This window comes from Medicago sativa, chromosome 8 (genome assembly GCF_051527215.1).
Source record: "Medicago sativa cultivar Bolivia chromosome 8, Bolivia_mono, whole genome shotgun sequence".
Classification (NCBI taxonomy): Eukaryota; Viridiplantae; Streptophyta; class Magnoliopsida; order Fabales; family Fabaceae; genus Medicago; species Medicago sativa.
The window spans coordinates 30803264-30818055 of NC_140756.1; the positions used below are offsets into that span (position 1 = coordinate 30803264).

Below are 14792 nucleotides of genomic sequence, written 5' to 3' on the forward strand. Positions count from 1 at the left end.
TACATTGAGATTTACAAGAAGTTTACATTTCAGTTCCACAAGGAGGCACTAGTCCAAAGCCAAATTAAGTTTGCAAGTTGCTGAAATCTCTTTATGGCTTAAAACAAGCAAGTAGAAAATGGTATGAGAATCTAACTGGATTTCTAATTGCTCAAGGATATAAGCAGTCTAGCTCAGATCACCCACTCTTCACACTCCACACATAATCAAGCTTCATAGTTTTACTAGTATATGTGGATGATGTTATCTTAGCAGGAAACTTGTATTCTGTTAATAATATAGTTATCAAGTTAAAGGTTAGCATAACAAAATAACCCTCTTCTCTTTTTTTGTTCTGTATTGGTTCCATGAATATGAACAAGAGGTTCTAGAGAGAAAGAACTTGTTGGTTTGTTTAATGCTTCAGCCTAAAGAAAGCCCCACATCGCTTAAAGAATATACAACAAAATTCTTTATAAACCGTATAGCTATTAGAATCTATTGATAGTATCTAAGGAAACTATTAGCATTGTGATCAATTGTTTGATAGATTACTTATTTTATTACTTACTTGGAATTATTTTTTATTACTTACTTGGAATTATTTTTTTATTTTTTATTAAAATTAAAAGTATCTCTATAAAACTATTTTTTTATTTTTTATTAAAATTAAAAGTATCTCTTTATATATAGTACAGATTATGATTATATTTCTAATATTCTCTAAAAAAATTGTTATATTTGTAATCACATAAAAGATTAATATCATCACTTTGTTCTTCTTAAAAAAAAAACATCACTTTGTTTTAGGCGAGAAAAAGAATGTGTCACAAAAGAAAAAAGGCACTAAAGAAAGTCTCTACTAAGATTAACACAACATACTGATAGGAACTGATATCAAAATATAAACTAATAGTAATATTACAATATAATCCCAAGAAATTAGAGAGTCTTGGTTCTCTCCCCTCCGAAAATTAGAGAGCTGGTCTCTCCCTACCTATCCTTTATCCCAATCCCTGAATGTCTTTCTTTTCCTCTGCATCTTATTTATAATACTAAGTCCTATTAGCTGTTACATAGAAGTCTAGTAGACAGCAATTACTGCAGACAAGTAACAGTTACTTATTTATAATATTATTAAATAAACCACTAGTATTCTATAAATTCTGCCCTTAGAGTCCTATTACTAACACATACATTAGTGAGAGACTTTCTTTCCTATCTAACACCACATACATCCTTCCACCACTAAGACACCTTGCTACCAAAAGATTATATTGAATTAAAAAACGTCACATAATTTTAAATGTCTAATAAACATGTATTTATACAAAAATCAGCATTACTTCAAAGAATATTGGAAATACTTAAATAGATTTACATGATTTTCTTGTTAAAATATAAAGTAACAAACTAATAATTGATATGGATCTATAAAAGGTTGAAATGACAAAACAAAAGCAGAATTTCAATTTTTTTAAACAAAATTGAATATTGGTAAAAAAAAAAAAAATCAAATCTAATTTTTTTTTTTTAAAAGATTGCTTTTCCCACTTAAAGAGTTGCTCTCTCACACCTCAAAAATACGCTTTTAACCCTAACGGTAGTTAATTGTCGTTCGCTTGACTACCGCTCTGACAAAAGTAGTTAACTGTTGTTTCTGTCAGTCATACAAGAAATGGCAATTATACTGTCAACCAAGCCACAAATTGGTCTGTCTCAGCACCTGTAACGCAAACCACAATTTCAGAAGTTGTACAACCACTTTAGCAACAATATTTGAACATAACCAACACCATTACATAATCATTCATAATTCAAAAATATTACACGAATTTGATATTACATATAACACAACAATACATAAATAAACTTAAAAGATTCATAAAATGATATCAAATCTCTACTAACAATTTGGACAGTTGCAGTTGGACAGTTTACCTATGGTTAAGTTAGCCCCATTATGGAACTGCCCCATTATTGTTTTCTTGGTAACCTCTTAACAGTTGAGCTCAGCTAACAGTTGAGTAAAGGTGCAGCTATCTATTATGTTGTAAAACTCTTTCTATGTGTAAATTCTACGAGAGGATATGTGAGTTTTCAAACAAAGGTGATAGCTGCAAAATAAAAGAGCAATTTTGAATCATACATGATAAGGTAACAAATATATCTATGGCCTTTTCAAAATATAGTATTTCTACAGAACATGGAATACAATCATAAACTTTTAATGTTAATTTTTTAAAGAAAAAAAAATGCATAACATAAACAGGATGGCGTCATTGATACGTGATGGAATGGATTCATGAAGCCTCAAAACAGGGAGAAACAAAAAACTAAAAACTCAAGAAAATGTATCAAAATTCCTATCAATCAATAAGAGAGGCAAAGGAGGCAAGAACAAGAATTACATCATCAAAAACTATATCCGTAATATTTTAAAAATCTAAACAATAGAATCTGACTTAATAACCACTTGATTGCATCTTATTCCATCGATCCAAACAAAGTCAAAGAAAACAACATAAGTAACATTAAAACTCATGGTAGCTAGCCATGCTTGAAGGAATATCGGTTGTGTTATGAGATGGTATGCTTGTACACTTCCAGTCAACTGATACAAAGACATGTTCAAGGAGCCCAAATCAGAGAGCTTTGTCAATACCTGCATCTGGATTTTTACCGAGACTATTCCTAGAAATATCAATGAGATTCAAAACATGAATTAGTATGAAATCACCAAATAATGTTTCACATGCTCAAAGAGTTAGTGGGCTAAAGTAGGAGATAAAACAAAGGAATCACCAAAATAAGGACAAACTTGAGTTTCTTGAAGGTGGTCTAGCCAACAAATATTCTCCAATTCCCTATCCAATATTTCTAGTTAAATCACTTAGATGATGTGGAAAAAATTTACATTAAACTATGCTAATGCTATGAATAGAGATTAATCAAAACATCTAAAAATTAGTCCTTGCAAGTAGCACCCCCCTACAATACAATACTTCAAAAAATTCAGTACATAAGTAGGAACTTGCTACATTGAGCTAATTTTCACTCATACAAGATTCTAATGAAACCATTTGAATGGGACAAAATAAAGGACAACTTGTTGCAGAAAGCAGGTCAAGAATATGTTCTTAGCAGTGGCATATGTTTTTGATGAATCCATTAGTACCGACATTTTGATCCAAGCAGCAATAGGATTATGCTCAAAGTCAAACTAATATAAGATGTTTCACTAATTAATTGTCTTTCATGGATAATATTTCTAACTATAAGATTGGCCATCTATTACCCACATCAATCTCTACCTCAAGTTTAAAGTAACATTTTATAATTAGCAGAGTGCATTTATATAATCAAGATGTATTTAAAAGAAAAAGAATATGATTCCGTCAACTCATTAGTCTTATAATTAGTTTTGAACAATTGACATAAAAAGAGATTAAGAATCTACACTGAAAAAGAGCATAGATTATATACACCATGTTTGTTGAAGTGAACTATCACTTTCTTTACAAGTATGCATATCAATTAGATGGATTCCAACATGTTTGCCAAAAATAAATTTTATGCAGCTAACAAATTTGGATATATCATCCGTGATGCTATATATAACAAAAGCAATGTCTGGGTCTCACAAAAGGTATATCATGAAAATACAGAGGCAAATGGCTATAAACGTCAACCAACATGTAACGATACTAACCTTTATTTAGATCCTTTGGAGCTGCTGGCACTGAATCGAGAGCACAGTATTTTTGTGGCCATGACTGCACAACAGAAAATGTAAATCTATAAAGAAAATGATATTTACATTAAATATTGGAAAATTCATCATATTTAGAGTAAAATTTTTGGCAAGTCTGTGGTCAATTTTGCGTGCAATGTATTAGTACAAATTTGTCTTAACAAAAAATAATATATATATACCTTGGCGTAGTTAACAACTTAACATGTTCCCCCATATTGGTTTTGCTAGCAGTGAACATGAGGAGTGGAACCAAAGCAAAGGGAAGCTCATATGATAGGATCATCTGATCAGTGGACAAAGAAGGGCCTAAGCAGAAGCTGATTTTGTAGTGAACAAAAATGAATGCATACACAAACAACATTAGGAATTATATAAACGATGTCATGTTGACAAATATATGCATATGTAACTTTATATAACAACATGAGTGGCCCTACATAATCCTGTTAAAGCGGATGAAGGCAACGGCACAATTAAGAAAAACTGTTAAACACAGCCAATTCGGGCCACATGTTGCTTCTATTGAATTTCATAAAGACAGCTATGTATGTTGAACATAAAAATACCAAACACGGTTGTTCATGACAGAAACTGATTACATGTTCAATTCAAGGTTAAATAAAAAATTTACGAAATTAAGCTTGTGTGCTATGAGAAGAACAAATGAAAATTATCTCTGTGAAAATCAAATCCCCAAATCATTGAAAACTGTACTTGAAACATGTCTCCATGAGCACAATTAATTCCTTAAAGATTATAATCCAACTGTGAAGTATCATACCCAAGAAAAAGCTCAGACTTACATAAACACAAAGTAATCGTCTAGTTTGAAGAGACCACTTCAGAAGTTTCATTGTCATTGATTTCAGAAGAAATCAAATTACAAAATTGTTGACAAAGAATCTAATTAAAACTTCAACTCTTATATGTCTTCTCTACGACCAGAACTTCAGTGCTTCACCGTTTTCCTGGTGCCCCATTCCTCGCAATGCATGAACACTACATATATCCAAAGATTCTAATTAGAATTCCAACTTCAGCAGAGGCATAATGATAACATAAATTGTTGACAACGACTAGCAATTGTTAGCTAATTTTTTGCTACACTATTATTTGTTAGCAATAGTGAAACATTTCCAATAAACGAGATTTTAATATAGGGATGAATGTATAGAGAATTAATAATCTAAAATCACCAAAGATGTCGAATTTAAAATTCAAAGATACATATGTATGTGCCCAGAGTAGGTACCTGACTAAAAACTGGCATCATTTGGAATTTGTAATTCAAGTTATTATGACACCATCGATTTCCACTTTTTGAATGTGAGAAATCTTCACCCAATCTTCACTTTTAGGTTCCATACACCGTTGTTTGAGCGACGGCGAACAATCATTAATTATTAGAGTTGAAATTGATTTAGGCAGACCCTCCACTGGTAAGCATTGAAGGCTGGGGCACCCAATGAGATTTAATTCTTGAAGGGATGGGAGGTGGCAGAGACCTTTGTAGTCCAGTTTTTTAAGATTCACACATTCACGGATATGCAGAGAAGTAAGAGAGGGGGGAAGCAATTGTGGATCAGGAAAAGACTCCACATCCATATTGTAAATATGCATACCTTTTAGGGAAGTGTTGATTCCCAATGCACATTTTACTGAGGCGATAAGAAGTTTAGAGCAACTGTAAAGATCCATGGATTTTAGGCTTGATGGCAAACCTTCAGTACAGAACGACTCCAGCTGTGGACAATCATATATGCATAGGTGAGTAAGAGATGGAAAGAGAGTGTGCATGCATTCAGTCAAAGATTTCAAATTCTCCAAATTGCAAATATACAAACTCTTCAGACTGGGTGCAGAGAATCCTGCCTTGGGAAAAGATACAAATTTAGGGCAATCAATAATTATCAAACGTGTAAGGCTAAGATCACGCTCATGCTCCTGTGAAATGATTTCAAGATTACTGCACTTTTGCAAATGGAGAGATTGGAGTTTAGGGAAGAAATCCAACGGAAAGGTCCTTAGAGAGTCACAACTACTAGTGATGTTCAAAGATAGAAGGAAATTATAGCAACAGTCTATGGGAATTTTCACAGTTGGGCAATCCCTGATTTCCATCGATTCGAGAGAAGTGTTTGATAATGTCTGCCCAACCCATTCAAGCAACGATCCTTCCATGCAATATCCACCAATGCTGAGAATTCTCAAAGTGGATGGTTGATAATGAACTTGCAGCTTTTCACAATCAATCAGACGTAATTCATGAATGGATGGAGCCAATGGAACAGAACCCGCAAGTTGTTTGCAGTCAAAAATATCAAGTGTCGTCAAACTAGGAAGTTTCTCAGGAAGATTGCCTTTTAGATTTGGACAATCTCTTATCCAAAGCTCTTTGAGACATGGAAAAGCTCCGGTCACAATTTTACAATCCCATTCTTCCCATCCCTCCATATCCTCAAATATTAAGGTTTGCAATGATGCAAATGAAATAAGATCTGAAGAAGAGCTACTCCCATTTCCATAAAACTCACTACCAATCATCACTATCCCAGATAGTCTTTTGATATGCAGTTTCTTGAGAGATGGCAAAATTCCAAGTGGAGGCAACAACATACAATTTTCACAATTGACCAAATCTAAGAACACCACATTCGATAATGAATTATCTCCAAACCAATCTGGAAATCGTGTACCACCGTAGTCGAAGATTGATAGCTCCTTCAAGTGTTTGGAAGGTTGTAGCTTTTCAAGCACTTCCCTTTCTTTCTCTGAATTATTACTTTTCGCATTCCATGATAAACTTAGTTTCTCAAGGTGTACTTTATTTTTCATGTTTGCTGCCAATGCATCAAAGGAATTGACAACGTTTTGCAACTCTGTAATTGATAGTTCTCCATGAAGATTGAGTTCTCCTAACTGCTGAATATTGGCCTCGCTACCTTTGTTCACAATAAACCGACACAAGACTTGAAGATTCTTTAATTTTCCCACATCCATTGGCATTTTTCTCACTTGAGTTCCAACCAGATCAAGATAACGCAGATTAGTGAGTTTACATAAGTTGACGGGTAGCTCTTTCAAATAGAAGCAATTCCTCAACTTCAGTATTTGCAAGTTAGAGAGAGAACATACTGAATCTGGTAGCTCTTTTATGCCACTATGGGAAAGGTCTAGATAACTGAGGTGCTTGAGATTTCCTATGCTGTCAGGCAACTCTTTCAGATTGTAGCAATAAGGCAACAGTAAGACACGAAAGAACATAAACTTTGAGAACAACTCTTGCAACCATTTTATAAATATCTGGTCATTCCAACTATCAGCAAAGGGATAGTCGTGTAATGGTAGGAATGTGCGTAATCTTTTAGCATTGTATAGGGTCTCAATTAATTTGGGAGATGTATTTTGATTTCCTAAAAATGAAAAGTGGCGAGTTATTTTCGAGATATGATTTGATTCCTCATATTTGAATGTGAAACAAAAATCCCCGTTTACATATTTTGCCAAATCGTTGAGAAGGTCGTGCATTATAAAATGCATTTCACTTTCCCTTGATTGCTGAAAAAATGAACTGGAAAATAGATCTTTGAAGTACTGTTCTCCAACTGCTTCCATTGTCATACTCTGTTGAGGGCATTGCAGAAAGTTTTCAGCCATCCATAATAAAATTAATTTCTCCTTTTGAAACACATAATTTTTAGGGAATAAGGCACAATAAGAAAAACATCTCTTGAGATGAGATGGAAGGTGATGATAGCTCAACATTAAAGCGGGGATGATGTTGCTCTCCTCTTCTGGTAAGTCCCATATCTCACTTGCCAATATGCTTTCCCATTCCACCAAAGATGACTTTTTGCACAATAGACTTCCAATTGTTTTCAAAGCTAGAGGCAATCCCTGGCATTTTGTAAGTATCCTCTTAGCAATGTCCATAAAGTCATGATTTATCTGAGGATTTTCATCTTCGAATGCATGCTTAGCAAACAACTTCCAGCAAGGTTCTTCTTCTAATTGCTCTAGTTGACGCATTTTATTTGATCGCATGATTGAAGACACTTTCTTACTGCGGGTGGTGACTAGAATTTTGCTTCCTTTAGCCCCATAATGAAGAGGAGTATGCAAAGCTTCCCATTGGTCACGTTTTTCATTCCAAACGTCGTCCAAAACAAGAAGAAATCTCTTGCTAGTCAGTTTTTCCTTCAACGTCACCTGAAGCTTATCAAGGCCTGTACTGTCATTAGTAGATCCAGTGATACTCTCAAGAATAGCTCCTGTGACCTTGAAAACATCAAATTCTTGTGAAACGGAGACCCAAGCTTTGACATCAAATTTACCGTCCATCTTTGGGTCATTGTATAAGTGTTGGGCAAGCGTGGTCTTGCCCATCCCACCCATACCAACTATAGAAATTATTGATAGTTGGTCGTTATTATTCTCAGCATCTGATGTGAGCCAATCAAAGATAATCTCCTTGTCAACATCTCTGCCATAAATAACATTATCAATAGGCAAAGATGTTGATGGCAATTTCTTTGACACTTGGCTACTTGATCCAACACCAAAACCACTAGATGTTGCTTTCAAATCTAGTATGTCTTTTTTGCTGGCAAGATATTCTAGGTTGTCAAGTACTTCTTGCATCTTTGATTCAATTTCTTTGTGAAATGAACTGGAAGAAGCACCGAAGAAGTTCCATACCTTGTTACTAGTAGATTGAGATTCAGCTTCCAGCTTGGATTTGGAAACTTCATAGTCAATTTGTTCCAAGAGATCCTCTGCATCTAACACAGCATCTTTGACAGCATCAAGCCATGCTCTCACGTTTGGATTTCTGATCTGCTTTAGTTCTGCATCATCAACCACAGCATTGATGGACAGAAGTGTGATGTTGAGCCTCTTCAGCAGCTTCTCGTTGAGTTTTCTTCCTCGAAAGTAGTCTTCGATTCCAGCAGAAGCAAGCTTTTCAAATGTGACTTGAAGGAAAGCAGAAAGAAGAGCACCACCAACCAATTCAACAGCCATGGCACGAAATGAAATGAAATGAAAGGGAGAAATCAAGCAGATATCAAAGAAAGGATTGCAAATGCAAGGTGCAGCTGACTCAATGCAATACTGATGAGCTACTTTGTGAATGATAGGAATTACTTTGTGTTGTTGTTAAGCATCTTTTATTTTCTATTTTATTATTTTGATGGCTGTTCATCCTATGTTGTTGAGTCTTCCAAAGTTTTGATAAAAACACATTTTGGATGGCTGTTCATCCTAGTGAAGGTGCATGAATTAATTCAATATGCAAGTGGGTTATATTATACTTACGAGTATCATCAGTGTTCTATTGTTTTGATTAAATCCAATAATTTTGATTTGTAGGCAAATGCATAAAGCAAAATTTAATATATGAAGTCTCTTTATTCCACATATAAATTATTTTTGTTTATAAAATCTAATGATTTGTTGGGAGACCTAAATTTAATATATGAGGGGCTTAGCTTCCTTCCTGATACAAAATCTCCTTAATTTAGAGAACTCGCAAAAATAAAAGTACTTTAATTATAAGTATTCTTTTATTATTGACTAAAAAAACACTTCATTTTTTAAAAGATTTCTCTATATTTCTCTATAATCTCATCCTTCTTAAGCCATCCCCCTCCATCCCTCTTCAAACTTTCAAACACAGACTAAATAAATAAACCCAAGGAGGGAATGCTTTCAAGAATCTTCTACCAAGAAACTTCACGTGACTTCTTCTTCTACCAAGAAGCTTCACGTGACTTCTTCTGCCGATGAATAATTTTAGGAATCCTCGTGAGCTTAGCTCAGTTGGTATGGACAATGCATAAAATATGCAAAGTTCGCGGTTCAAACCCCGGCCGCCACAAAAAAAAAAAGAATAATTTTTGGAACCATAGGAGAGTTCTTGGGAGTTAGTATATATTAAAAGGTTAATACTTTATTATTGCTAAGCATCTTTAACTATATTTTATTATTATGGTGCATAATTATATTGATAGCTGGCCAACACATATTGTTGACTGTTGAGTCTTCCCAAAAAGACAAAGATAATAGGTAATTTCTTTTCCCACCGTACTCTCTTCTCACGCGCTCTATTGTATTCCGAAAATACATTTCGGTTATCCAACTAGTTGTGTCACGTGGTGACTGGTGACCATGGATCTCATATGATAGTATGCTAGTGAAAGTGCATGATTCAATTCAAAAAGGAATTTTGGAATCAACAAAATTCATGCAAGTGGGTTTTATTCTATTTACTAGTATCATCAGTGCTCTATTCTTTTGATTTTAACTAATGAATAATTTAAGCAAATTCAATGAAGGTGGGATACCTAATCAATCAATAAATAAACCGAATGAATGCTCCCAATAAATTTCACATGAATTCATTCAACTTGCATTTCCTTGATTTTTTTATTTTATTTTTTTAATATGCATTTCCTCTCATACATCTATTCGATGCCTAATTTTCTTTCTATATTTTCTTTGCCATCACATCATCAACATATCACATCTATCACATCATCTTATCTATTTCTTTCTCTCAAGGTGTCAATGGATTTTTTGGTGTCTATCAAATAATTTCATTGTTTAAAGAGGTCTTATTATATGAGAAGAGTAAAAAAACAATGACTGTTTCTTTTTCCACCCTACCCTCTTCTCATACGCCCTCTTTTTTTCTCTTCAGAAAATACCCTATTCGGATTATATAATCCGAACTCCATTTTAGGGATTTTCGGATTATATAATCCAAAAACTTCCTAAACACAGAAATCGTAATACAATTGATACAAATGTCTATGTTGACCACCGTACTATCCCAACATAAACTGCAATGTAAGGAATTTTTGGGAATGAAGCTATGTTAAATCTCTTGATTCATTTACAAATAGTGGTCATTATTATATACAAAAGTTCTTCCTCCACTGCCACTTAACTCACTTTTCTGTTTTGTTAGTTTTACTTCTTGTTATTCAATCTGTTTTCAGATATCTAATTTATTATCTTCAGTGGAATGGTATATAATATCACAGACTAGACTGTAGTTTCTCCTCCCAAATAGTATTTGTTTTCGACACTATGCAGCAGTTGCAAATTGCAATGATAATATGATTCAATAAAATAGAATTAAAACATGAATCATGAAGCATGCAACCTGCAACCATTCAAAACATGAAGCATACAACAGACAATCTTTGACCCTTCAAAAAAAAAAACCAACAATCTTTGAAAAATAAAGTATGAAGCATACAACAAGCAACCATACAACAAAAATTTGAGATGAGATCAACAAACTAACCTTGGTTGTTGGTTCTGCCAGTTAGTGTCCTGCCCACACCCTTTACATCCATCTCATTCAGCAATTGCTCTGCCCTCTCCACATCCTCAGTTTCAAAAAAGTATTCGGATAAAAAATAGCTCGACAGGTCAACCCACTCGCAATCCATTTTATGGATTCTACAGGGGTTGAATGAGACAGATTGAAAATCTCAATCTGCCTCAGCAAAAAGGGTGGATTAAACCGGTCAACCTAATGGCATCAACCCATTTTAGCACTCCTATACGAAATATGATATATATGACCGAAAGGAGTATGTATACAATAGTATATATCAATATACGTTGTTAGAATAAATGCCTAGTTGAATTTTTTTTGATGTGTGTATATAATAAAATTCAGATTAATCCTTGCAGATGGGGAGCCATAACACATTAGTTATAGTCTGAGCAGAGCTATGTATACATCTCCCAGGGCTTGGCCCCTGCCACTTTTATAATAAACGCTCTCAAATTTACTGTGTTTTGTTGGTTTAACATTTTGAAAAGTACAATCTTTCAGAATTTGTAATATTAGCTGAACTATTCTATAGAAACAGTGACTTTAGTTTTGAATAGTAATAACTATAGTTGCATTATATGCCTCCGCCCTTGATAATGGCCTCTTATAACATAGAAATTTCACATGGATATTAAAACAACCTACGAGGTTGATCAGAGTATGCTATTAACAGAGATAAATATGTGGATCAGCAAGGCTTAGAAGAGACAGAAACAAACTCAACCTGTATCATTGGTATTGCACACAGCTGGTTTATGTTGACTTCCACTGAAGGGATCCAATACAACCTTGCAAGACCCCACACATTCTCATCACAATCATTTGAAAATCAATCCAAATAAGCAAAACCTACCAGATAAAATATCCAAGTTCTAATCAAATGATTTAAAACAAGCATGGAGAAAGCATTAGCTAAAAAATTACATGTAATTATTTTGAAAATGAAGTTCACAATGTCCAATGGCAATGAGAGAACTAAGAAATAACTGTTTTATCAACATTTTATAACAGAAAATAGTGGGAATTGTTTTTGTTTGGATATACCTATCTAAACATTATGTTACCAAGTTAACAGACCATCAATTTTTCGGAAAACAAAAAGCAGCTATATATTCCATCACATCCCAACTGCCAAGCATTTGTTCCATTTTAGCAGAGATTTATAACAAAGCAGAAAGCAACTTTGTTTAATTTTTTGACAGAGCCACAGATAGTCTATCCCTACTTTTACATGAATAAATATAATGAGTTTGGAAATTTGTATGCCCAGATAGTCTTCCAATCTTCCCAATTTGGTTTTCCAAAAAAAGGATGTTTAAGCAATGGACAGTTGCCTCAAATAATGCATAAACAGGTTTCGAAATAATATGATTTATGATAGCTAACATACAAGGTTAGAAAAGTGTCCCTACATGACAAGTGAAAACATGAAGGAATACCCTCTGGTAACCAGAAGAAATAAATTGCCAACAATTACAGGAAAAAGCTACTTTTGAATAAGCAAAATCATCATCATCATCATCATATCACATCAGCATTTGCTGTATTTTATACATTGTATTTCTTGACATCAGACCCCTTTCCACCACATGATCCCAGAACATCTGTGACACTTTGTTTTGACTAACATCAGGAGCACTAAAGCATCTATATATTTTGACAGTGATCATCAACCTTCTCCTAGCCATCTCTTCTAACATATCTGAGGCAGCATTTGTGTTCCCTGATTTCCAGTAAGAAAAAGCGAGACTAGTGTAGATAACACTATCACCTGAAATACCCTTCCCTTCCATATGATATAATAACTTTTTAGCACATTCAATCTTCTCTATCTTGCATAACCTTCTTATCAATGCCCTGTAGACTGAAATATTAAGACAAAAACCTTTACTCAAAAACTCATCTGGCAGAGCTAGAACTGCATCAGTATTGTCTTTCTTGCAATAGCTATCTACAATCCACGAATAAGTGCGATAATTTGGAGAAAATCCGGCATCGAGCATACCAAACAATAGTTCCTTAGCACTTTCGAGCTCACTAGTTTTGCAGAATCCATGAATCAGTGCTTTATATGTAAAGGAGTTGGGCGTTAGTCCAGCTTCTAACATCTTAGTTTTAAATTTCAAAGCAGAATTCAAATCTCCTATCTTACAATAAGCATTTATCAGTGTGTTACATGTGATGCTGTCAGCTTGGACTTTTCTTTCACTCATTTCGTTCAAGAGTTTGTTTGCATCCCTAATCCTGCCATCTGAACACAGCTTGCACAAAATCGAATTATAAGTAACAACACCAGGGTACAATCCCTTAGCCTCCATCATTTCACGCAACCTCAGAGCTTCCTCAAATTCATTCGCTTTACAATATCCGTCAATCAATGTAGTATATGTAACATGATTCGGAATGGCGTCTTTGATTTCGCCAAACATCCTCATAGCTTCCCTCATTTTCCCTTCTTTGCAAAATCCATAAATAAGAGAATTGTAACTAACAATATCAAGATTTATTCCCTCTCTTTCCATTTTATCCTGGACCGATAAAGCCTCATAATGCATACCCTTTTTGCAATACAAAGCTATCAAAGTATTATATGTAAAAATATCAGGAACCACACACTTCACTTCCATCTCATTCAATATAAACTCTGCTCTCTCCACATCTCTCGAAATTGAACAAGCATGAATTAAACAATTATAAACATAAATATTCGGAACAACCCCATCTTGAATCATTCTCTTATAAACCTTCCACACCATACTAGTAACACCATCTTTCAACAAAGAGTTCATAAGCACAGTACAAGCATGCAAATGTGGCTTCAAATTACACAAACTCATCTGCTCAAAAACCTGAACCGCATCATGGGTCATCTTCGATTTCGCATAATGTATCACAATCCAGCTCAAAACATGCGAATTAACTTCCGGGTCATCATGAATCCTCACCAAAGAAGTCAAAACCGAAGGCGATGAAAGAATTTCCCTTTGCGCCATTTTATCAAGCACCTGCTGTGCAGTTTTGAAATGGCGGTGTTTGGTGAGTATGTGAATCATGGACCATGAAGATTGTAAGGAATGAGTGTAATGTGGAATGGATTGAACCCATTTGAAGAAATGGAAGATGAAAAAGGGTTCATAACGGTGTTGCTTGAGGTGCAAGATAACTTGGTGAATGGTGGTTGAAGTGAGTGTAGAAGCTGTTTTGGGTTTTAAGAGATTGTTCCAATTACCCTTTACGATAATTGCACATACACTTTCAATTAAGTGCTTATTGAAAGTTTCAATCGAAACCATGTTTTTCATTATGATTTTATAGCTTTCTGCATGTGGATGATGGTGTCGTTTTCTGTAATTGGGGTCGATTGCGTATAAAAGAGATTATTCTGAAATGAATGGTTTGAGTCCTAGTTAGTTTCATTGCTCACAAGTCACAATTTATCTCGAGACCATTTTAGTTTTTGATTAGGGAAAAAAAAAAGTTTAATAGTGTTTTAATGTACGTCATTTCTGGATTTACCTCTTGTAAAAATATTGTTTTTATTTATCCTCTTGTAAAATAATTTTTTTTTCATAATACCGCCATACAAAAATAAAAAAAATTCAGAAATTTTGGTTTTTGTATGGCCTATTAGGGGGTATGTTGAAGAAAAAAATATTTTATAGGGGGTAAATAAAAAAATATTTATAGAGGATAAACCCAGAAATG

At 34.1% G+C, this 14792-nt stretch overlaps 1 protein-coding gene and 1 pseudogene across 7 annotated transcripts; both read right to left on the minus strand.

Moving 5' to 3' along the window:
• Positions 1-1364: 1364 nt before the first annotated feature.
• LOC146898335 (putative disease resistance RPP13-like protein 1 pseudogene) lies at positions 1365-8865 on the minus strand (annotated as a pseudogene). Of its 6 annotated transcripts, none has more exons than XR_015023838.1 (6): positions 4989-8865; positions 4540-4735; positions 3916-4053; positions 3692-3755; positions 1921-2096; positions 1365-1705 (listed from the first exon to the last, which is right to left on the minus strand). The product of XR_015023838.1 is annotated as a putative disease resistance RPP13-like protein 1 pseudogene, transcript variant X2 (transcript). The 6 variants fall into 6 exon arrangements; XR_015023842.1 differs by lacking the exons at positions 1365-1705; positions 1921-2096 and adding exons at positions 2327-2673; positions 2785-2846 and having other exon boundaries at positions 3916-4019; XR_015023839.1 differs by lacking the exons at positions 1365-1705; positions 1921-2096 and adding exons at positions 2573-2673; positions 2785-2846.
• A 2700-nt stretch (positions 8866-11565) lies between these two features.
• Positions 11566-14486, minus strand: LOC146898336 (Tetratricopeptide repeat (TPR)-like superfamily protein). Its single transcript, XM_085738453.1, has one exon. The coding sequence runs from the start codon at positions 14387-14389 to the stop codon at positions 12614-12616; it is 1776 nt and encodes a 591-aa protein (XP_085594579.1). The 5' UTR covers positions 14390-14486; the 3' UTR covers positions 11566-12613.
• Positions 14487-14792: the final 306 nt, after the last annotated feature.